General features: G+C 37.8%; 2 protein-coding genes across 2 annotated transcripts; both read right to left on the bottom strand.

Moving 5' to 3' along the window:
• Window positions 1-631: 631 nt before the first annotated feature.
• LOC121426147 (ORM1-like protein 3) lies at window positions 632-21,920 on the bottom strand. Its single transcript, XM_041622324.1, has 4 exons — window positions 21,798-21,920; window positions 4,704-5,071; window positions 3,581-3,729; window positions 632-1,551 (listed from the first exon to the last, which is right to left on the bottom strand). The coding sequence occupies exons 2-4, from the start codon at window positions 4,908-4,910 to the stop codon at window positions 1,416-1,418; spliced, it is 492 nt and encodes a 163-aa protein (XP_041478258.1). The 5' UTR covers window positions 4,911-5,071; window positions 21,798-21,920; the 3' UTR covers window positions 632-1,415.
• Window positions 9,861-13,250, bottom strand: LOC121426145. The gene is made up of 2 exons (XM_041622323.1): window positions 12,895-13,250; window positions 9,861-11,565 (listed from the first exon to the last, which is right to left on the bottom strand). The coding sequence occupies exons 1-2, from the start codon at window positions 12,916-12,918 to the stop codon at window positions 10,756-10,758; spliced, it is 834 nt and encodes a 277-aa protein (XP_041478257.1). The 5' UTR covers window positions 12,919-13,250; the 3' UTR covers window positions 9,861-10,755.
• Window positions 21,921-23,044: the final 1,124 nt, after the last annotated feature.

Here is a 23,044-nt window from a genome sequence, read left to right on the forward strand (position 1 = left end):
TTAAAATACTGTCGGGCGAGTTTCACAGGCGGTCCATTCACACTACATATAACCAGCAATGTCTGAGATCTATCATCACCTGAAGCAGACAAATAACAGTTATTTAGTAAAAGGCTGTGGAAAGATAGTCTTTACTGGCATTTAAAAATAGGTTCATGATCCTCCTCCATATTTCTGCCAACATCAAAAGCGCCCTCCTCAGTTGGAATGCCACTCGAAAGGCAATTTCAGTCAAAATAAGTTGATTTTTATCAGAGCAGAAGAATCAAAGAAACCTTCAGTGAAAGTTGAGTATGTTCATGTATATGCATTGAGCAATTTTGACAAATTACAAAGTTGTCTATCTTTGGAAACCAGAAACTTTTTGTGAAATATTTGAGAGGTTTATTAATAAGTAACAGTGTTTCCATCCATCACTACGTATCCATTCAACACAGAGGTAGAGTGGAAAATGTTGATGAATTGCCAAAGGATCAGAGGAAAACAGAAATATTAAGGGCACCTTTTTTATTTCTTTTTAAACTCACCAGCACAAATTTGCTCCATATACTGGACCATATGCAGAGTTCTGTTCCAGGGTTTGGGGGGGAAATACTTAGGCAATTTCACCCCAACCCTATCCACCCCCCCCCCCCCTCCCATGTAGCTATTCCTTGCAAATGATGTTTGTGCTATTACAGGATTTGAACCTTTTATCTGAAGTTCAAATTCCAGTGGCTGGCCTGGTGATAGCAACAGCTCTTCATTTTGATTTATCACCCAAATCCTTAATAATTGTTCAACTGGTGTATTGGCTCAGTTGGTAGAGTGTTCGTCTCACATACCGGGAGGTAGGGAGTTCAAGCCCGGACCGCATCAGACTAAAATACATTAAAAGATGGGAGTTGCTCCTGCTACCCTGTTTGGCATTCAACAAAATAAGGGATAGATCTATGTCGATTTGGTGCTGCATAGTGGCTGCCGGGCCCACAATAGATTGGGCAAAAATAATTTTAAGGGGTATTTCTATATGCAGATACCATTTCAAAGAATGAAATATGGATTTTCATTTTTTTTTCATATTGTAAAGGCTTAAATTAATCCAAGATCAATAAAGTCCATGGTTATGGATGCCCTGTTGACCTTGATGCAATCTTATCTGCCTTGGAGATTTATTGTACCCTTTTTTCCTTTTACCCATTTTTGATATAATATACAAATTTGCCCAATGGAAAGTGGCCTCATCGTAAAAAATATCAAAATCACAGGCCGGTATTTTTCTCAACTTTCACTGATCTGCTCCTCTTGATTTTTCCGCCATTTATCATTCAAACAGCCTTTCATGGCCCGAGTTCACCACTGTTAAGTATTTTCATTAGCACTTTGCTCTCTCGAAGATACCATAGCCCATACACAAGTAGGATGGATGAAGGGTGTCAGTACTTGTTGATGCCAAAGAGTCTGAAACCATGAAACATGGGGAGCTTGGGGACGACTCCGAGGAGGAGGGCGGCACAGTTCACCAGGAAATGGTAGTAGCCGTACTTTGTGTAAAAACTCGCCAGGAAGAATCTGTGGAATAAACAATAGATGGAGCTATATTAACCTTTATGTTGAGGATTACAATAAATCAAGAATCAACATAAGACAAATGGCATAAAGTCTCTGTTGCAAGAAACTTGCAACTGATTGCAAAGTTAATTTTAGATCCAAAGATCGATTGAAAGTCATTCATTCTATTGAAAATTGATTCCCTTTAGGGCAAATCCATAAAATATGTACATCCAACCCCCTGTATGTGGGATCTTCATGAAATTTTCTGTCTCTGATGTCTTGTTCTTTTGACAGTCTGTTATGTTAATAACAATAACTGTCATTTATATAGCACTTTATCAATCTACAACTGCTCAAAGCACTTCATAATTAATATTACCCGGTCACTGGAGTCATAGCATTTCAACCAGCCTGTTAGGCGCACACTTGCTAAACTAACCACAATGACAATTGTTTCCTACCGGTACCAAATCAGCAGATGGATGAGAGTGGCAAAGTGTGAATTGACGCCTTGTCACAGGACGTTAGGCTATGGTGGGATTCGAACACACGACTCTCTGATTACAAGCCGAGAATCAGAACCGCTACACTGCGGCGCTTCCATGTTCTCAAAGGATCATGACTTGGTCAGTTTATGAAGTGAAGATAAACTTGAGAAAAATTGGGGTTGGAGGTAAAAACAGGTTGATCATTTTATGGAATTGCCCTTTAGTTACACTTGCATCTGAACCTTGCCATTGATTGCAAATGTTTTCTTGCAATGCCCCCTTAGTTATGAGAAATCTATGCTTATCAGGGGCAGTGCCAGGGTGCTTTGATGGGGAAGGGGGGGGGGGGGGAGACGACCATAAAGTGACATCATAGTTTTTCTCAATAAAATTATAGAGATATGATAGAGTTGCACGGCCACACCTCCCCTTTTTACTCTTCTCCCTTCTTTCATGTGGAGGCATCATGGTGCGGTGGTTTTGACTCCCATCTCTGAGTAAAGTGGGTTGAGGGTTCATATCCTACTCCAGGTGGATGTTTCATAAAGCTGCTCGTAAAGTTACGCACAACTTTACAAACGACTGGAACATGTTCTTATGTCCTAATTGAATGACATAGAGATGTATCATTTAGCACAAGGAGTCACCAGTCGTGCGTAAAGTCATTTGTATCTTACGAACAGCTTTATGAAACACCCACATGGCAATAATTTCCTTCAGCAAGAATTTCACATATACTGTACTGCACTCAACTGAAAACGATCTTCCAGAGTCAAGAAAGTGAATATTCTTTTATGGAAATATAGTTGCAAAATGTGAAATTTCAGCAACTTTTGGGGATTTTTTAAAACCCCTCCTGTTCGACCCTAACCGCCTTTTTATTGATAGCTATAAAAGGGATACTACGGGCTGAGAATATTTGTATCTAAATAAATAGAGTGAAAATTGACAGAGCCAAGTGCTTAAAATTTAATCAAAATCGGATAACAAATAACAATGTTACGGAATTTTAAAATTTAGCAATATTTTGTGAAAAGTTATACACATCGTCATGAATATTCATTAGGTGGGCTGATGACGTCACATTCCCTTTTCTTATGTTATTACATGAAATCATAATTGTTTCATTTTTTTATACATGTGTAAATGATGTGTCTCCATTATGATGAAATAAGTTGCAGCAATAAATAACTAATGCATTTAATCAGTTGTCAATCCAATTGTTAGAGTTCTTGGTAGAAATTATTTTTAATAAACCTGAATTCATATAATAAAATACAAAAGAACAAGTGGGGATATGACATCATCAGCTTACCTAATGAATATTCATGAAGACATACCTAAAACCGTTTCACCGGAATTATGTAAATCTTTAAAATTCAATAACTTTGTAATTTTTGCTCTGAATTTTGATCAAATTTTCAGCATTTTGCTCTGTGAATTTTACTCTATTTATTGAAATTTAATTATCTTCAGCCTGGACCATAACTTAAAACATTTTCCAAAAATAAATGTGATGACTCAGGCCTAAGCTGAATGATTATATTATCATTGCTTACAAGACTACAGGAACTAAGGTGAGGAGTTTTCGTGTTGATGTGAACTGCTCTCCATTGTCTATCTGTTCCCATTGTGTTTGGTATCTCTCACTGCCTTGACTGTCTGCCCAGATGGACCCTTTCACATGGTGAAAAAAGAAGTATGTCACCTGCAGGGAAGATACAGAAAAAAAATCACAAAGTCAACCAACATCAGAAGTATTGCACACTATATTTCTCAGTTAGTTCAACCCCAAACCTTTAAATTGGGACTGTTCAATGGTCTTTCCCTAATGCTTTAGTCACATTTCCCCTAAGGCGGCCGTACGTGGAGTCGAAAACAGCCGTTTTATACAATTTCATTCAAACCACCTATATGTAGCTGGTACAAAAAAATGTTAAACTACTTTTTGTGACTCGCCGTACAGCCCCCGTAGGGGAAATGTGACTGCGCCATAACACACAAATATCCCAATGCACTCCTGTAGATCTTACTAGTTTTTCTACAAACTTGTGCCAAAATAAAAACTTGGCAGGTGGAGGGCTTTAAGATTAAATTGATTAATGATTTTTCCTCCAACCTGTAAAATAGTATTCATTCTGCTTACAAAAAACAATTAAGTTTAATGTCAAGTCATTTTTATTTTGAATTATTGCAGAATGAAAATACAAATTTAAATACTATTAACTTTAATTTTTTTTTTTTTGGGTGGGGGCAGTAATTTTTCTTTCGAGCAAACAAGATATTTCATCTGCCTCATGCAATCTCAAACTGCCACAGTTGATTCGGCTGCCAATATTCGCAAAATGTTAATGCTACACATATCTCAAGCAATAATTCCAAATTTCAACTTATATCACACCATGGACCAGTTGTGATTGGCCACACCGTGTTTATATGCTTCACCTACCAACATTTTAATCTCCCAAAATGTGGACCACAGTTGTAAATGGCCACACTGTGCTTATTTTCATCTCTGAATACTTAACCTGAACCTACCACAGTAGTCAATATCCAAAATGTACTTCTACTAAACTCTAAGTATGTTGCCTTTAACAATGTCAACTTACCACACTGCAAACGATTCAGTCCTTTAAAATGTTCAATCTGAACAGATACTGTACATGCCATAAATAAACTTACCACACTGTGTACCACAGTTGTCAATGTCCACACTGTGCTCACACTTAAGAAAGGCAGACTGAGGAGGAACAGGTGCATGCCATACACACCGACGACGTAAGAGAACAACACCCCTCTACTGTGCAACCAAGAATGGTACGTACTGGGCTTGTCTGCGGCATCACCATTCGTTAAGCTCGCTGAGCTGGGCGACTTCTCAAGCTTCATGGTGTGGGTGGGGGGTCACTCACAGGGTCAAAGGTGAAAGGTTATAAAGAGCAAACGTCAGTGATGAGGTTGTCTGCTGCCACACCAGGCCAGAGTCTGTATCTGATGTATTCTTGCTCAGGGTATCAGAAGACCTTGTGTGCTGGCGGTCTTGAGGTTCACTGAAATTACAAGACAAATGGAGTTCTCAATATTCATAAAGGCAATACAATTAATTACAAATTATCAAACCATAATAATAAGATATTAGAAACACAGTGGTATTTACATCTACATATATGTATATGCTAACATTCTTGTGGTGGCTTTATTTTTTGCTTATTACACACTTCAATCTACCATGTAGCAAACAAAAAGTATGCTTCAAATTCTCTATGTGTATTGTCATTGCTGGTCATAAAAATACCGGTACCCAAATTCTGAAAATAACAGCCAGAGAATACTTTGAAGTACAAAAACATCTGTTCGCCGACGAATGATAATGAATTATACAAAAATTCTAATGAAGGTATATTGTGAACCATGTGGACAAGACTACATATTCATGGCTTGGCATACACAATCTTTTTATTATGGGTATGCCGTGGTCTGTTGGTTCCGATGCATGCATTTCAAATATAGGGCTGTGTGTTCAAATCCCAACCAAATCAGGTTTTCCTTAATTTCTCCAGTGTGTATGATACCCCTTTCATAAACCCAATTATGCGGATAATAGCCGCATAATTTGGTCGTAAAATAGGAGGAGGACCAGAGTTATCCGCATTATTTCGATGCTGCTATTATCTGCATAATAGCAGCATCGGGACCAGATTTTGACTTTATGAACGCATTTCCAAAGTAATGTGGATAATTGCCATGGTGCGGTCACAAGGTCACCCTTTTCCAACGCAACCCCATCGGAGGGGCGTGTCTAGTTGCCATGACAATTATCCACCTTTTTCAGGTCGGGCGCTCGTAAAAAAAGTGTGTATTATTTTCGGAGTTTGTGAACGCAATTATTATTAAATTATCCGCATTACTCTTAGGCGGATAAATGGGGGATGGGTTTATGAAAGGGGTATGACTCGATCCAGGTGATGTAAATGGGTATCCCTTAGGATAACTTTCTTCCAATGAGAGCTGGAAGTGGCAACTTCAGCAAAAGGCGAGCTCATAACTATAGTTCACTTGAGAATAAATTGTTTCTAGATATATGTACTTCTAGATGGCGCTATATCAATGTTGATGGACATCATTATAACATGCACTTCACATTTTGAAGGTTTAAAACATCAGCCATCACCAAAGAACTGCCCTCAAATGAAATCCACTTCTCTCAATGTTTTCTAGCAATGCACATTCTAGTAAAATACACATCAGTTTGCTTATTTCATTCAATACGAGTAAACACTGTCTGAGAGCAATATTTACATGCAAAGGCAAGGATCTTGGATTTACCTTCAAAGATAAATATTGGAATTTTTGGAAATACATATGAATGATAAATCCATAATTTATTGTTCGAAATAGACATGAAATACTCCATAAATTTGCTTTGCCCAATTAATGGTAGGCCCGGCAGCTGCTGCGCAGCGCCAAATCGACGAGGCTCTATCCCTTTAATTGTTGAACGCCAAACAGGGTAGCAGCAACTCCCTCTTTTAACGTCTTTTAGTCTGACGCGGCCGGGGTTTGAACCCCTGACCTCCTGGTTGTGAGACGTACATGTACGTTCTTCCAACTGAGCCAACACATCGGTTAGAGATGAGACGTACATGTATGTCATCTCCCCTCGCCCCCCTCTCTCTCTTTCTCTAAGCTCCCTCGAAGTGAGAATTTTGTTTTTAATGTTTCCTTACATTACTTTTTTCTCTCCAGTCCTGCCCTGTTGTTTTCCAATTAAAGATTGCCCAGTCCTCGATCTCTCCATTTTCTCTCATCCCTCAATCTAATCTTTCTCTCAATCCACCCTCTCTTGCTCAATTTCAGCACAGCATACCACACTTTACAAAGGAAACACATACAGTTAAAGTTGCCGGTGAATTTTCAATAAACAAACTTTTATTTTTCTCCTACACGTACTTGCACATAGGGGAAGATTTATATTCCACTTTGATTAAAACTGAAACTTGACAAAATAAACAATTAAACCTTTATTCATGCATTGTTTTGCATGTTAAGTCACACGTACCTTTACCAAAATTGATGCGAAAAAAGGAGAATATGTCGCATCAAAATGTAGAAGAAATTCTGTATGTAGCTATTGTTGCCATTGGTTTTCATCTGTAGAGGATTACACTGTTCTAAATGCCAGTTGTGGTAATAATATCAAAATGAGTTTGTACAGAATCCAATGAAATGACCACCAAAGTGTCTGTTTGCATTTAAATATGTGCCAGAGTATTCTGGAAGAAATTGTGTAATTGCTGAGAAATTAGCAAATACATGTACATGTAAGCACAGGATTCGGGTCAAGCGTCGGGCCGACATTCAAAGCAATAATAATACACTCTCCCACGTGCGCTTATCTGTGTTGGTGATCTTCAGTGTGAACATTTTTCAGCATAGATTTCAAGATTTCACAAAGTTCAGTTTATGTAACTGTACCAGATCTAGATCCTCGATGATGTACTGACAATTAAGCCTGGTTTTACAGACTTTCTCATGAAATCAGTGTTTACTGCAACTACTGGCATTTCTCTTTAACTACAGTCATCTCACCCTCACTGACTCCAAACTGACAAATGATCACTGCTGGAAAGAATACAGTGTGCTCACATAGTGGACAATGTGTAAATATTATTCACACTGTTAAAATGCTCAAATTCATGAGTGTGAAGATTATAATCATAACGGTATATTTACCCAGGGTAGCCACTGTTCTCCCAGTGGGCCCTGCTATTATCATAACTGCCCCGGCTAAGCTAGTTTACTGATTCAGGTGCACACAGCTTTTTTGAGGAATCACTTCCTGCCGGTACCCATTTACCTCACCTGGGTCGAGAGCAGCACACAGTGGATGAATTCCTTGCTGAAGGAAACTACGCCATGGCTGGGATCTGAACCCACGACCCTCTGTTTCAAAGACCTTAGACTAATCCACTGGGCCACGACGCTCCACAGTTATTTTCACACTGTGGACACCTCCACAGTGTGACTGTTCACAGCATGTTCACATGATTGACTATGTGAATGTGATTTGAAATGCTCAAATTTAATAGTGTGAAGGTGATTTCACATTGTATTCCACACTGTGAACAAACTGTGGCACACACTGTATTCTTTCCAGTAGGGATGTGCATGTAGATGAATCCATGTGAAGCTTTGATCGGTTTGGAGTCATTTTTTAGTGTATGAAAATTGAAAGCAGCATTTAAAGACCTAGAATACCAAGTTTAGACACAGAAAGCACAGGTGATTTATTATGGAGTGAAGAAAAGATGCTCTGGCCCTGTTTACATATATCACTCTACAATGTCCATCATGGGACATAAACAGTGCACAATATTCATCAGTTTGGTAAACCATACAATTGTGTACCACCATACTGCACCTGTGCCATTGCAAATTCTTAGGGCTGGATGCAATAATTTCTTCATTTTTTTCTAATTAAAGGAATTCCATTTCATTTTTAACTTTATAGATATTCAATATTGAATTGTTGATTATACTACAAGAGGAAAAGATATTTAACATCTCAAAATCAATTGATCAGGGAGTTTCCCTCTCTTCCAATAAAATTACTCCATCCCTTTTAGGAAACAAAAATCAGATTCTACTTATAAATACTTTTCTCTTTTTTTTCTTGCAGTTGAATATTACATCATACATTGTTATCATAAAATAATTTACAATGATGGAGTAGCCTATGAAATGAATGATTAAAAATCACAAATAAAATCATCATGAACCAGAAGATGGGGCAGGCAAGCATCTCGCATTTAACGTCACAAAATCAAAACTTTATATAGAAAAATATGAAATTGTTATGCTCTATGCCAAACTCATGTATATTTCTTTTCATATCCTTAAAGGACAAGTCCACCCTACATGTACCAAAAACTTGATTTCAATAAAAAGAGAAAAATCCAACAAGCATAATGCTTAAATTTCATCAAAATCGGATGTAAAATAAATTTTGACATTTAAATGTTTCGCTTCATTTCACAAAACAGTTATGTGCACATCTCGTTCGGGATGCAAATGAGGGAACTGATGACATCACTCACTATTTCTTTTGTATTTTATTATATGAAATATTTCGATTTTCTCGTCATTGTCAAGTGAAATGAAGTGTCATTCCTCCCTGAACACGTGGAATTCCATTATTTTAACATTTTGTGGTTCAGGCAAGGAGGTCCTAATTGTCAAATCTGTAAAAATTGAAATATTGTATAATTCAAACAATAGAAAACAAAAGAAATAGTGAGTGACATCATCGACTCTCTCATTTGGATGTAACTGACTCGTTCATATAACTATTTTGTTAAAAATAAGCGAAACTTTGAAATGTCATAACTTTCTTATCTTACATCCAATTTTGATGAAATTTTCAGCATTGTGCTTGTCTGATTTTTCTCTATTGATTCAAATCAATATTTTTCTGAGGTGGACTTGACCTTTGAACCATGGAATTCCAATTGACTTTGGTTGTGCTTTACCTTCCACTTTTTAAACCAGTTTCTTCGAACATTGGCCTTCCAATTCCATTTTTTTTACTACACATAGAACAATATTGAATGTCTCTGTTAAGTTAAAAGAAAAGGAGGAAAATGAGAAAACAAACATGTACTGGGTCCATTAGTCTGGTGAAAAGATGTACATGTACACTTTATGTCTTTTAACAAAGTACGGTATTGTACAATGTAGTTCTGATTTATTGAATGTTTAGCCACTTCTGGGAGCCAATAGTTCCAGAAAAAAGGCACTGGTCAGAGTACATGTACGTCTCTGAAAAAGACCTACATATATCTCTACAGAATTACATGTAGGCACGAAACTGAAACATTAAAAAATTCTGTTAGGTTTGTGGTAAGCAAGCCAATTTCAGTCGAGTACTGGTACATTCATAATATTATTAGTACAGGACTGGATGAGCCAGACCCTCTTTAAAAACTAGAGTTACATGTAGATTCATGTGTCTTCATCCAAATGAATCAAAGTGATATTTTTGCGAGACACAATGTATTACATCAGAGGGCAACAATAACAAACATACACTGTACATATACAAATTACGAACAGAGATAAATCTGTTCATCTGGACTTACTGGTTTCAACATACCATACTATGCATTTTCATTTTTTTAAACTGAACATTTGGGGTCAGATCATATAAAAAAACAGTGGATGCCTTTTTTAAAAAAGAAGCAGTATCTGTTGTAAAATCAATTAAGAAATATGCATACTCATAGAAAAAAGAAAATCTATTTCTTTTATAGTTGGCATTTTTGCCAAAAGATCCAAGCTAAAATCCTGATAACCAGCTTTTGACCCGCCATTGGATGGCTCAACCCACAATGGATAAAGGAACAATAATGGATCCATCATACAAAGAGTAGTGATCATACAAAATAATCTGAACTCCACCCCTACAATGTGTCTGTACAGTGGATTATAAATGTTCACACAATAGATTGTGCATGATCTCAGTCAAGTTTGAATTGAATCAATAAAAACTTTAATAGAAGGAACCCTTGTAGGGAATGTAGGCCCAACATCAATGGTCCAGTTCCAGGACTGGCCACTAGTTGCTGCAAGCCTAAACCTATAGGTCTCAAACTGAGACAATAAATTAGTTTTGATCACTGCTTAACTCATGAGTTGTAATAAGTTCAATGCAAGCCTCTCAGCTGATCACATGACTTCAGTCCAATGCTAGTTCATGCTCTGTAAAGTAGCCCATCCGCATCAGCCGGAGTTCCTTGCCAATGTCAATCAACGCCTTGTTCTGCTCTCTCATGACCTGGATATATTCCTGACAGTACTTGTCAGACATGACCGGAACTGGGGGTATCTTGACTTCCAAAGGGTTCATCAGGGAATCGAATGAATTCCCTTCAGGCTTTGGCTTTGGGCTCTTCTTAAGTTTCTTGATCTTTGGCATTGGCTGGGAGGAAAAGGGATTGGTCTTTTGCAGCTTCAGCTTCGAGAGCTTGGACATCTTCCTCAAGCCAGAGTCCTGTGGACTTAACTTGTTGTAAACCTGGTAGTACTGTTCAAACTTCTCAAATAGCTCAGAGGAACCTCGCAACCTCGGAGTCTCCGAAGCACCACTGTTCCGGGCCCGCATCACTAATTTGCGATACTCGCGACTGAGGTTCTTGAGGAGCCCTGCCACCAGGACACCTTCGGTGTTGACGATCTGACCGATGTAATCATGGAACTCAGTGATCTGGCGTTCCATCTTTGCTTTAAGGTAGACGGGATGCTCATTGATATAGATGTCCAGAAGGCCCATGATTCGTTTCTCAGGCCAGGTTGAGCGTTGCCTAGAGTTCATGGAATCCTGCTCTGCAAAATAGACAGAAGGGTACTCTCCATCTTGTTCTTCAGCCATTTCATCTGAGGGCATCTCTGTCTCCCCAGCTCGACCTTCCTGGATATCATTTGGCTCTTTATTTGGCACTGCATCCTCATGTGGTAAGTTATCCATGATCTCGTTCGCAGTTGCCATCTTTAACAAAAGAATAAAAGACATAACAGATTTCAAAGGGTCTGTCTATGGTGCATTAATTCAAGGATCAGAGAGATAACGATCGACACTAACCACTTTCCAAACCACTAAACACAAATAAAATAAGTTTCTGGCAGGGGACAAAGAAATATTATAAGCAATTTTGCATTTGGAATCTTCTTTATAATCTGTATATCATTTTCTCTAAAAATCAACTTCATACTTAACTCTTCTCAGACACTCAGATTTAAATAATCTGTACTTCTAGCACAAAGTAGGCCTATGCACACATACATGCATTTCTGTCAAAAAGGTCATTCATAAATTAATTTACAATTATTACAAAAGAATCTTCTTTTTTTTCTGAAAGGGAATTCCCAGAGATTTCAAAAATTTCATTAAAAAATGAGATAGAGAGAAGTGCTTAATTCCCATGAGTATTTTTTCAATAACCCCTCCCCCCAAAAAAAACAACAAATTGAATATTATATCCAATTTCACTTTGCCTATATTATTTCAAACTTGCACTAATTTGCATTGATTATAAATTGTGTTAAAAAAGAAATGCAAATTCATAAAAAATTTTAATAGGCCCTTTAATAGATTCAAAACATGAGTATGTTTCAAATTTATTGTTTTATTAAGGAATTATAAGTTTTAGAGGAGCTTATTGTTATTACTCCTGTTTTATTTACAATGTAGATACATGTAATGCTGGTAGATGCATTATATATCTCTAATCCATCAATTATATCTAAAACTTATTCTATGTTGAATAAAATAAGAATAGGGGCTACAACATGGTACATGAATAGAACTTTTAGAAAAATGTTTCAATGCATGGTGCCTAAAAGCTAATTTGAATCTCTCTTCAATTTAAACCCAACAAGTTACATGTAAATCAATTGGATGCCTGCAGTCTCTGGACACTTGCATCCTCTTTCACTTTGGATTTTCACATATTAAAAATATCATCTCAAACACTGGTTAGAAAATTACAGACCATTCTTCTGTAGGGCCTATTGTAATTGATCTAAAAAATGCTTGCAAAATTTGACTTCGCCTACCTTTTCTGACACATTTGTAGGCCTACCGGTACATACAAATGTAGAACTTGGATTAGGTAGTGACCAATGATGGTGATGTAAATGCCTTATACATGTAGGCCTACTCCTAAATTTCTAGAATACAATTTCTAAAAGTAAACTCAAAGTCAAACTCGTCTCAAGTTCGGATCACAGTATTTGATTGAAATCTAACTTAAGAGGCTTAAATTCACAAATTTGGTCAATAAAAATTACTGCAAAATAAACTTTGTTTGTTACTTACCACAACTGCTTCAACTTCTGCCATTCTGTGGGTTTTTCTTGCTTAAATGAAAGTTAGAATAGAATATGATGCCCTTTCCAGTTCAGTCAATATGCAGCATTCAGATAGCAGACAGTGCAGTGCTATATGCTGTACATAACACCTAATGCCCAGTACACCGACTATTGTATGCACCATGTACAGTACACAGCTATACAGCCATACAAAATGTCTGCTTGGACAGGGTTTGTGTGTAAGCGCTAGTCATACACTTTTCAGTGTATGATCATTGTCTGCGCTTTCAAGTACACACACACACATACAGTGGGTATATCAGTTTTAGCATAACATAAAGTGCAGGTGTGATGCTCAAATAACACTTGACACGTACTCAGCGTACACACAGCACTGGTTAATGCACTATACACAGAAGACACACAAACTGCACTCAGGGAAAAGGTGTCAAAAGTTTGGACTGGTCCACTACTGATGGAGGGGTGTTCATCCATTAATGACACCTACATTGTGTGCAAGTGGCACCTTTTTTAATAGAGAATAACAGATCAGGGACAGTGCTACAGGAGAGCAGGGTGGGAAACTATACTCCCCATCTAAAGAGATAACATACAAAGACAAAGTGGAGGATAAATTCTTTTGAAAATATATACAGAATATCAAAATATGAAGAAAAAAAAGAGTGAATATTAGATCACGAGTGTGTTGCTTGATACGAACATGGAGCTAAAACATCATCCGTTGTATTGCCCCTCCCCCAATCAAAGAAAATATCATGGGGCCGCCCCTGGAATAAGAAATGGATTTATTGTCAAACTGCATACCTCTTGAAGACTCAGCATTTATCATTCATCCAGCATTTTGAGATTATGGCCCGATTTCTTGAAGGGTGGCTAACTTTATAGCCTGTGCTAACTTTGGCCCACTGGGCTAACTATCCCCCGTGGGCTAAGCTAGCCACCTGGGAACCAATTCATAAAAGAAAGAAAGAGATTTATTTTTTTTTGACTACTGTTATAAGCTACTGGAAATTCTTGCATCTGATTGGATGAGAGCTTTGTCAGTGGAAATCCCTAACAAAACTTTTCATAAAATGCTCCCTGCCTGGTGGCAGCAATAGGATGAAAGACATTGCACTTAAACTATTTTATCAAAATGTTTCCACTTTTCAAATAATATTTTATGATTAATTCAATAAATCATGTGGTCAAATCTTATCTTGCCAACATGAAATATTATTAAGAATATATGAAGTTGTTCAATCCATGATAAGTATCTGATGGTTCTGACCTTTGGTTAATTAAAAAAGAATGTCACACAAATAAGTCTATTATTATTTTTTGTGAAATAAATTAGTTATGAAACAACATGCCTCGGAATTGATTATTTCTAGATAGAAATAATCGATATAAATTTATCTTTATTATTTTTTCCTTCTTCCCCCGTCAAAAAGCAAAATTTAGGAGTAAGCGAGGAGGGTACAAAAATGCACCCTTTCTCCATAGACGATGTAGTTAAGCAGCGTTTTTGCTTCATCATTACGAGCCCAATGGCCGTCTTAGGTCTATTGATGGAAGGGATGCGGCGGAGCCAGACGAAGTCTCAGCAAAGCATACCCCTGACAGAAATATACCTATTTATCGGTCTAATGCAGTAGAGACTCAGGTTCGGATCCAAGGGGGAGCCGAGCCGGCCACACCCCCCCCCCCTATTTTTCTGGCAAAAAACAATGTCCTTTTAACTTAAGAGAAATGCTAGAAAACAGAAAGAAAAGCATGAAAGAGGTATTTAAACCCATGTTTGATTACGGCCTTGTTATGGCCGGCCTGATCCCCACAGGCCTACCCGCAGTGGCACAGCATTCTGTTGGTTCACAAGTCATGTAAGCAAACCACACTACCGCAACTGCGCACGCATCATGACATTCTCCTGCACTCCACCAAAGGCCGATTAGCTCATAACATAGGAGGATTATCATAATTATGCCAAAAATAGGCCGTAAAACAATATTATAAAAATGCTTAAATGTGCAGTTTTCAGGCCTTGATATCAACAGATTTTGAGCTCTCATTAATATTAGATTGATAAACTAGGTAACAGCTTTATGAATTCCTAATAATGAAAATGTCCCTTTTTTTCAGAACGGAATATCAATATTGACAAGTTTCACCTCGCGGTTAGGAAGAGGAATAGGAAAGTAGTCATTTTTATATGATGACAAAATCCCCTTACAATTTCCCCCGGTGCATGGTACGAATCATATCTACTTCACAATTTGCCTACGATGCTTGAAATAGTGTTTAAATTGACCCTCTTCAGATCGCCATCAATTTTTTTTCAGCTCAGGCTTGCATGTTGATTTTCATAATAAAAAGAAATAATCATGTATTTAGAATGCCCAGATTCTAGGTCTAAATCTTAAAAACATGTTCAATTTTGAGGACTTTAGCTCGTGCTTCGCGCTCGTACTATCCAATTAGGGCTTATATGAGATTATTTTATGTTTTGTGAGAATAAAGCTAAGAAGTGACTCTTAGGACTACCCCTTCAAAGAAACGAATAAAAATCAACTTTGAGCAGCCGATCGGGAAAATATGGGTAAAACATTTTTTTGGGCCCCCCCCCTTGCTAAAAGCTGGATCAGCCCCTGAGACTTGAGGTGTTGGTTAAAAAATTGGGATTGTCCCAGAAAACATAAACGTCTAAACAAAGACAAACCATGTCTGATAAATTGAGACTGTCCTTGGCCTTGTTTATGCCTATTATGGGGGGTAGTTTTTTTTTTACTTACCCCTGCGGGACATAGATGGCAATTTCAGGGAATGAGAATGCTAAAAATAGATTCAGTGACCTCAATTCCCCCTAGTTCATTGTCTATTTCTCACTATTTTCTCACTGATTATATGGCGCTTAATACTTACTTTGTCAGAAGTCTCTAAGACCCTTTCTACACAGGCTAAAATTTCCTTAACCCCGTACTATAGGTGGGGCTAAATTGCCATTTAGCCCCACCTATAGTACGGGATTAAGCTTAGCCCACTTTCTTTTTACACAGCATTTTTGCAAAGTGGGCTAACCCCACCTTTAGTACAGGATTATTTGGCCCTGCAAAAAAGCAGGGTTATCCCAGCAATTGCGGTGCTAAGAGCGATAGTACGGGGTTAAGATCGCTAGTGTAAAACGAAAGTGGGCTAAGCTTAACCCCGTACTATAGGTGGGGCTAAATAGCAATTTAGCCCCACCTATAGTACGGGGTTAAGGACATTTTAGCGTGTGTAAAAAGTGTACGAGTGAAGTACTTGTACTACGAATGATCGACAAAAACCACTAGTCCGGAGTTAGCGAGTTTCGTGTGTGAAAAGCAAGCATTCCTTATCCGGGGTTAGCAATAACAATTTGGCATGTGTAAAAAGGAAAAAAAATAGTATGGGGTTAAGGATAGTACGGGGTTAGCGATAGTCCGGGGTTAAGAAAATCCTGTGTAAAAAGGGTATAAGAGCTCTACATTATATGCAGCATAATTACCCTGGCTTTAGCAGTGCAGCTGTTACGCGCGCTGCGTTTCAAGGAATAAATTCCTGCCAGGTACCCATTTACCTCACCTGGGTTGAGTGCAGCACATTGTGGATCAATTACTTGCTGAAGGAAATTACGCCATGTTTGGGATTCGAACCCACAACCCTCTGTTTCAAAGTCCGGAGACTAATCCACTGGGCCACAACGCTCCACGCTGATAATTTACATTGACAAGCGCAATTGATTGGTTTCGGCACAGGTAAATGAACTTTCCTAGGTTTCTTGTGTGGAGGAATCTTTGTATTATGATTATAATTGTTTATAATCACATATTAAATTTTTGTATTTGTTAAACAATAATTTTTATCTATAAATTGTTGTAACATTTTGTAACATCACTAATCGGAGCTACGTCATAACGAAGTGGTTCAAGGATCAGACCTATTGTATTTGCTTTGTTGACGAACAGATCGAGGGATCTACACGAGATTGGTCTGGTAAAAGACCTTCAAATTTTCGCCTTTTCATTAACCAATTTTGGAAACCTTCATACGCATTAGGCGTATGAAGGTGTAAAAAATAAATAAAATCACCACCATTTACGTGATTTTTATCTTAAAAGGTACCTTTCCTAGGGAAATCCATCTTTGTTTGGGTGAGTCTGTTATTCATATATGGCAGGCGGTTCAAGGCACAAGATAGTAGTTGATCGTCTGGGTTTTTTTTAGAGCACTCAGCAGTGATGAGGGAGGTCCTTACTATTTTTTTTAAAACAAGGAGACATTTTCTTTGCCCATTTTTTGACATCAGTGACGACAGAGGTCCTTACTATTTACTATTTTTTAATCAAATGATCGTCAGGCCATGTCAGGCTCGAATTATGTGATCAATGCAAGCTCAGTATTTATATATACATATATATATATATATATATATATATATATACCGGTATATACAATTAATTGGAAATCTATGGAAAATGTATAATGCTATAAAAATTGATTGATGTATTACTGATGTAAACCGGTACTGTATTATTATAAAACAAAATGTTCATGTCAAGTGAAAGATTTAAAAATTCTACAATATATGTAAGGGTAAAGAATGCATGGGGGGGGGGTCATTTTTATTACCATGGAGCCAATCTGTTTTTCAGCTCTGGGCATGGATTTGCATTGCAGTTTCCAGCTGCTTGTATTCGTTTATATTATGTTTAATACTGTTTATTCAATCGCTATTCATTTCTTTATTAATATATTAATGTTAAATGATTATTGAATTAATTGATAATTGTTCGCTTAAGTTAATGTTTATTATTTCAAAACTGTTTTTAGATCTATTTACTAACTTACATGCAACCGCGTAGCCAGGATTTCATTTTGGAGGGGGCGGTAAATGCACGCGAAGCGTGCAAACACTTAAAGAGCGCGCGAAGCGCGCTCCCTAGGGGTGGGTGCAGGGAGGGGGAGTTTCCCCCTCCCGCGCGAAGTGCGAAGCTTTTGGTGTTTCATAAATTTAAATGAAAAGGAGCAGTCTCTCTTGTCTCTAGTGCCTATTTCAGCTCCAATTCAGTTGACTCATTGTGATTTTGAACATTGTTTTCATGAACCTTAATTTGTTTTCAAAAAGTGATTGTGAACGCACAAAAAAGGAATACATTGGAGGAAATTAAAATAATAATACCCTCGCACGAAGCGCGGAAGCTAAAGCGTTTTATAATTTTTTTTGCCATGAAAAGGGTCCCGACTAAAGGGTCTTCTCAAAGATATATTGAATACTTCCTTTGGAAAGATCAGATTTGATTACAAACAATTTAGCGACAGCTGTGCATATCTTTAACTCGCAAAACAGAGGAGAAGTGTATATATGCCGGGAGAAAGATATTCAGCCCCGCGCAGAGCAATGAAACTGTGAAATTTCACTGAGGGCGGACGTTTCATCAAAATAATGCAGATACGTCTAATACCACCATCGGCTCTAATTAAAATGATTTTCTAAGATTATTGAACTTCTTTATGAGGAAATAGTGCGCAGAAAGTTGAAACTTCTGTGATTTCTTGAAATTAAATTTTAAAAAAGAGGATTCCTAATTTCTTTGACTTATCCTGAAGTGCTTCATTTTGAATAATAAAGAAACTTAAGTGTCATTCAACATTTCAAACTGAGGGCGCAAAACAGGGCAGGAGATGAATGTGAAGGGAAATGACATGAAGTTTAATAGAATTTGATAAAAAAAATATATTGTACTTCTTTATTTAATACGACGCGAATTTTAGGAACCTGTTTGCCCCAGAATTATGGTTGTTTGGTAATGAGCTGAAAAGCAGGAGAAGTTGACTTTATGGAGGTGGAAATTGATATAAAATAATATTTTACCCGCCCGGAGCCGACCCGACCAGAAGTTGCGCGATCAATTTAAAAAAAAGATAACTTCATATACTTTGGCGTAGCCTTACTCTAATTCCATGCCCTAATGGATACATTTGAACTTTAACCGGTAAGAAACATATATACCTGAGGTGGAAAAACAGGGTTAGAGAAAGGGTGGGGAAAACAATGGAGAATTGCAATATATTGTCATTTAACCGCGCGCAGCGCGGAAGAAAAATTCATATATAAATTTAGAGCAAGAGTGATGGAGTTTCTCTTTTAAGAAAAAAAAGGAATAAAAAGAAAAAAAAAACAAAGCTACCTTTCTCCCCTTTCCTCCCTTCCCTTTTTCTTTTCTCCTTTCTTTTTTCCCTTCTTTTTTTTCTTTTTTGGGACGTTTTGGGGGGGCGACCGCCCCCACCGCCCCCCCCTGGCTACGTGCCTGCTTACATGTTACAAATGTCCATCAAATTGAATAGCTCAAGGAAGAATGAAGTTTATCAAATTTGAACAGAATTGGCACTTACTGGAATCCCATTAATGATTTTCAATTTCTTGATAATGAATAACTCACTTGAAAATTGAAATTATATTTTGAATATTCAATGCATTGCTAGACCAAAAGCTTCAGTCTCTGTATTTTGGTTGTTCCACTGAACTACGTTGGCTCACTCACCAGTACATAGACTGAAGAGCTTGGAGGCCCGTACGTACAGCCAACGTAAAGTGAACTAACGTTTTATAGGTCGCGATTTAAAACTGTTTTTATTAGCGAAATTTACAGTTTCATGGTTTCCATTATCAGGGAAATATAAGTAATTGCGTACCTTGGACCGGAGTTATAGATAAAAATCCTCTGGATGATCCAGAAACCTTTCATCTAAGACATTTTCACCTGAGCTAACGGTTTTTCTCGCAAGTTGCCATCTTGAATGACGTCATTATCGTTAATGTCTCGATATATATCGAATGTTGTCTGCTACCTGTGATCGTAGCGGTTTAGCTCGCATGTGGAGCAGATTGCATTATAATCAATATCGAAAGCAATATTGATATCACATTCGTAAATTGTCAATGCACTCTCCGTTCGTTTGTAATTTTGGCTGCTATTTTGGAAGTGATTCTTGCGTCCAAGTTGCAAGACAACATTGGTAAAGTACCATTTTCATACCTTTTAATATATAAATGTATCTTTGACATTTTTTCATTGATTAGATATTATAAATTGATATCTTGTAGTTGATAAATCCTTAGAGTGTAAATTTGATGTAAAAAAAGCACATCGAAATCTGGACAGTCAATCGACAAAAGGGAGGGCGTGATAACACATGTGAGCTCACACTAACACTCTACCGTCGGTGAATGGGGATGATAGTAAAATGTCAGAAATTTTTGAATAAATCCCCAGAAACGATGGTTATACCTGTCTAATGCATTGCCTGCTGGATAGCTAACATTAGAAAACTCACCAGAAAATTCGATTCATTTCACAAATTCACATGTCGTGCCAGCAGTCAATCACATCACTGCAGCACACATGCACATCACCCAACACAGTCACAAGCACAGTCAATCACCGCAACACACATTGAAGTACAGGCGCTATCATTCACCAAAAAACCCCTTCTGAAATACAAATAAATGTCATTAGAATTTATTTATCTGCGCCATATTTCCAAAGCACGCGACGGATTAGTCCAGATTCAGGAAGCAGGGTCCCTGAAAAAGCACTAAACATGAAGAAATCTGTGATCTCTTCCGAGTTTGCAAACTTTATTTTCTCGCTAATTTATGATCGTATCTTCAAAATTACCAATAAAAAACCAAATCAGAATTTTTTCTTTCTCGCAGTTACAGCAATATCAGACTTTGCAATTGCTTTATGAAGTCGCTTTATGAAGCAAATCGCTCGCCAATCTTGTGAATTTTTTTCGCTTTTCAGCGGCCATAAAAATAGCAAATATCAAGAAAATTGATGAGGCAATCATGAAAAGGGAAGCGGGCGCGGACAAGAAACAACTTTTTTATCTTTTTTTTACCCCCAAAAAATTTCATGCGGCGGCGGCCAAAATAGATGCGCACGAGAACGATCAATTACTTTCTTTTTTTTTACTTGGCCTGAAGTGAAGAAGTTCATCTATAGGCCCTAATCCCTATGTCAAAATATTAATAAAAAACATCATCATCATGGACCTCAGTCAGTGAGTCATTGACTGAGTGTCAGTGTCGGTGTCAATCACTATAGGAATAACGCATTCTGCGGAGTTGTTTAGCGAGTATGCAGTGCACGAGAGGTTTCTTCTGAGCATGCGCACTCCACACGAGCCGAAGGCGAGTGTGGAGTGTGCATGCGAAGAAGAAACCTCGAGTGCACTGCATATCGCTGAAAAACGACGGGTAAATGCGTTATTCCATTTATAAGATGGCTAAGTAATTTCGAACGCAATTTTAAGCACCTTATATGAGAAAGAAATAATGAAATAGATCTAAATCAAATATAAAAAATTTTGAAATTGCACTTACCGTGGGTTAGACAATTTGGGTGCGCGAAATTTGCACGGGCGTGCAGGGATAGACACTTTTCGCGAATGATCACGTGGTACGCTTTGACCAATCAGCAAGCTGCAAATTATTTAGCCATCTTATAATATCAATTTCAAGGCTAATTCCCGCCCCAATTAAAAGAAAAAAAATATGATTATGAGAAAGGACCAAGTGGAGTATTTTGCAGTTGAATTTATTTTTACAGCTTGAACCTTCAACTAACATGACTTAGAACAAATGAAAAGAAAGCAAGAGAATTCACTCAGGCCACAGCTCAGCGTAGGGGAAGTAAGCGGCGCGCCAGAACAGCTAGCGGGGGGCGCGGCGGAGCTTCTCGGGCTCTTCCACTCGAGTCTTGTCTCTGGTCACTCGATTTCAATCAGCTCAGACAACAGTAAACTCTATAAAATAACAGGCCAAATTCTCGAATTGGATAGCAAAATTACTTTCTAAAATAGAGTACATAATCATAAACTCACCAACTTTAGTGGAATCTTGTACAGAGAAGAAACGAGTTGGTACAACCATTGAATGTATCAGACGTCTCCTTGTTTTCCGTATATTCTGACGTGACACTGCTTCGCTTGCACATAGTTTGGCTGAAATAATAATATGGTCGGTAAATTCAGCAGCCCGTAAGGCGACTTTTATATTGTATTTCAAATAAAGTAAGCTGACTATAATTTCGAAAGGGCGAGTAATCCGATGCGGTATACATCCCTTCCAAAAAAATGGGAACATTTCTGAATATAAATTTATGGATGCGCTATGCCGGCCGGGATTATGCATGGAAAAATGCAAACATTCATGGGGTTGGGGGGGGGGGGGCTAATTGGACACAGGAAAGGGAACCATTTTGCGAAAGTGTGCCTTCATTTATTGCCTTCGTGCCAGTAGGCTGCTAGAGGAAACTTTTTAATAGACAGCAACCAAAATGGATCCGCGCCTGATAAGCTTTATCTTTGTTATTGCTTCTTTCGAAGATCGAACCCCCCCCCCCCTACCCCCGAAAGAGGAGGGAAGGGAATGAGAAAAACAAAAAAGCGAGAAGAAAAGAAAATTCAAAGAATTGAGTACTGTAGAAAGCAACGAGATGCTCGATAAGGAAGCTAGAAGATAATATACTGTAAATTTCTGCCTTTAATTTTCAATCATTCTGCCGTGTAGGCCCTTCTTCAGCCTAAAAAGATTTCCTCTCTCGAGTACTATCGTCTTATTTTTTCTCCAATAATTGCAATATTGCTTGAGGAAAACACTTATACAGCACCACATCGATCGCAAGTGCGCATAGATGGCAACCGATTTGGATACCGGTTCAGTATTATTTTATTCATCTTTTTTTAGTTGAAAAAAAATGTAGTAAGATTAACTAACGGAGATTGGTGATCAGGAGGTCATAGTCGATCAAATAATATTTCCCTTTTGATCTGATTTTTTTTCGGGGGAAGACAGTCTGAAAGGGTAGGCCTATACCTAAAAATTACACACGTATGATACAATAATATCTCGATTTCGGCGAAGTTGACATACAAAAAGGCCTATCAAGACATAGGGCCTATATGTCAATCAATGGCTGTTTTAGTATAGGTTTGATGACCGTAACTATTAACGTATGTGTCAGGGAACGAAGTGATCGAGCGAGCAAATTTTCAGTAATTTCAGACGGGTGCACAATGCCTTTTTCGTAATATATAGGCACTTATAATTGCTTTCAAATATAGTGCTA

The sequence above is a fragment of the Lytechinus variegatus genome, chromosome 13 (genome assembly GCF_018143015.1).
Source record: "Lytechinus variegatus isolate NC3 chromosome 13, Lvar_3.0, whole genome shotgun sequence".
Classification (NCBI taxonomy): Eukaryota; Metazoa; Echinodermata; class Echinoidea; order Temnopleuroida; family Toxopneustidae; genus Lytechinus; species Lytechinus variegatus.

Excerpts from the sequence above, each read along its gene's own strand:
- LOC121426147 (XM_041622324.1), bottom strand. The coding sequence starts at position 4,910 with ATGAAGCTTGAGAAGTCGCCCAGCTCAGCGAGCTTAACGAATGGTGAT. Across the intron at positions 3,730-4,703 it reads CAACTGTGGTACACAGTGTG|GTGACATACTTCTTTTTTCA; the intron begins GTAAGTTTATTT and ends TCTTCCCTGCAG. Across the intron at positions 1,552-3,580 it reads ACCTTAGTTCCTGTAGTCTT|ATTCTTCCTGGCGAGTTTTT; the intron begins GTAAGCAATGAT and ends TTTATTCCACAG.
- LOC121426145 (XM_041622323.1), bottom strand. The coding sequence starts at position 12,918 with ATGGCAGAAGTTGAAGCAGTTGTG. Across the intron at positions 11,566-12,894 it reads CAGAAGTTGAAGCAGTTGTG|ATGGCAACTGCGAACGAGAT; the intron begins GTAAGTAACAAA and ends CTTTTGTTAAAG.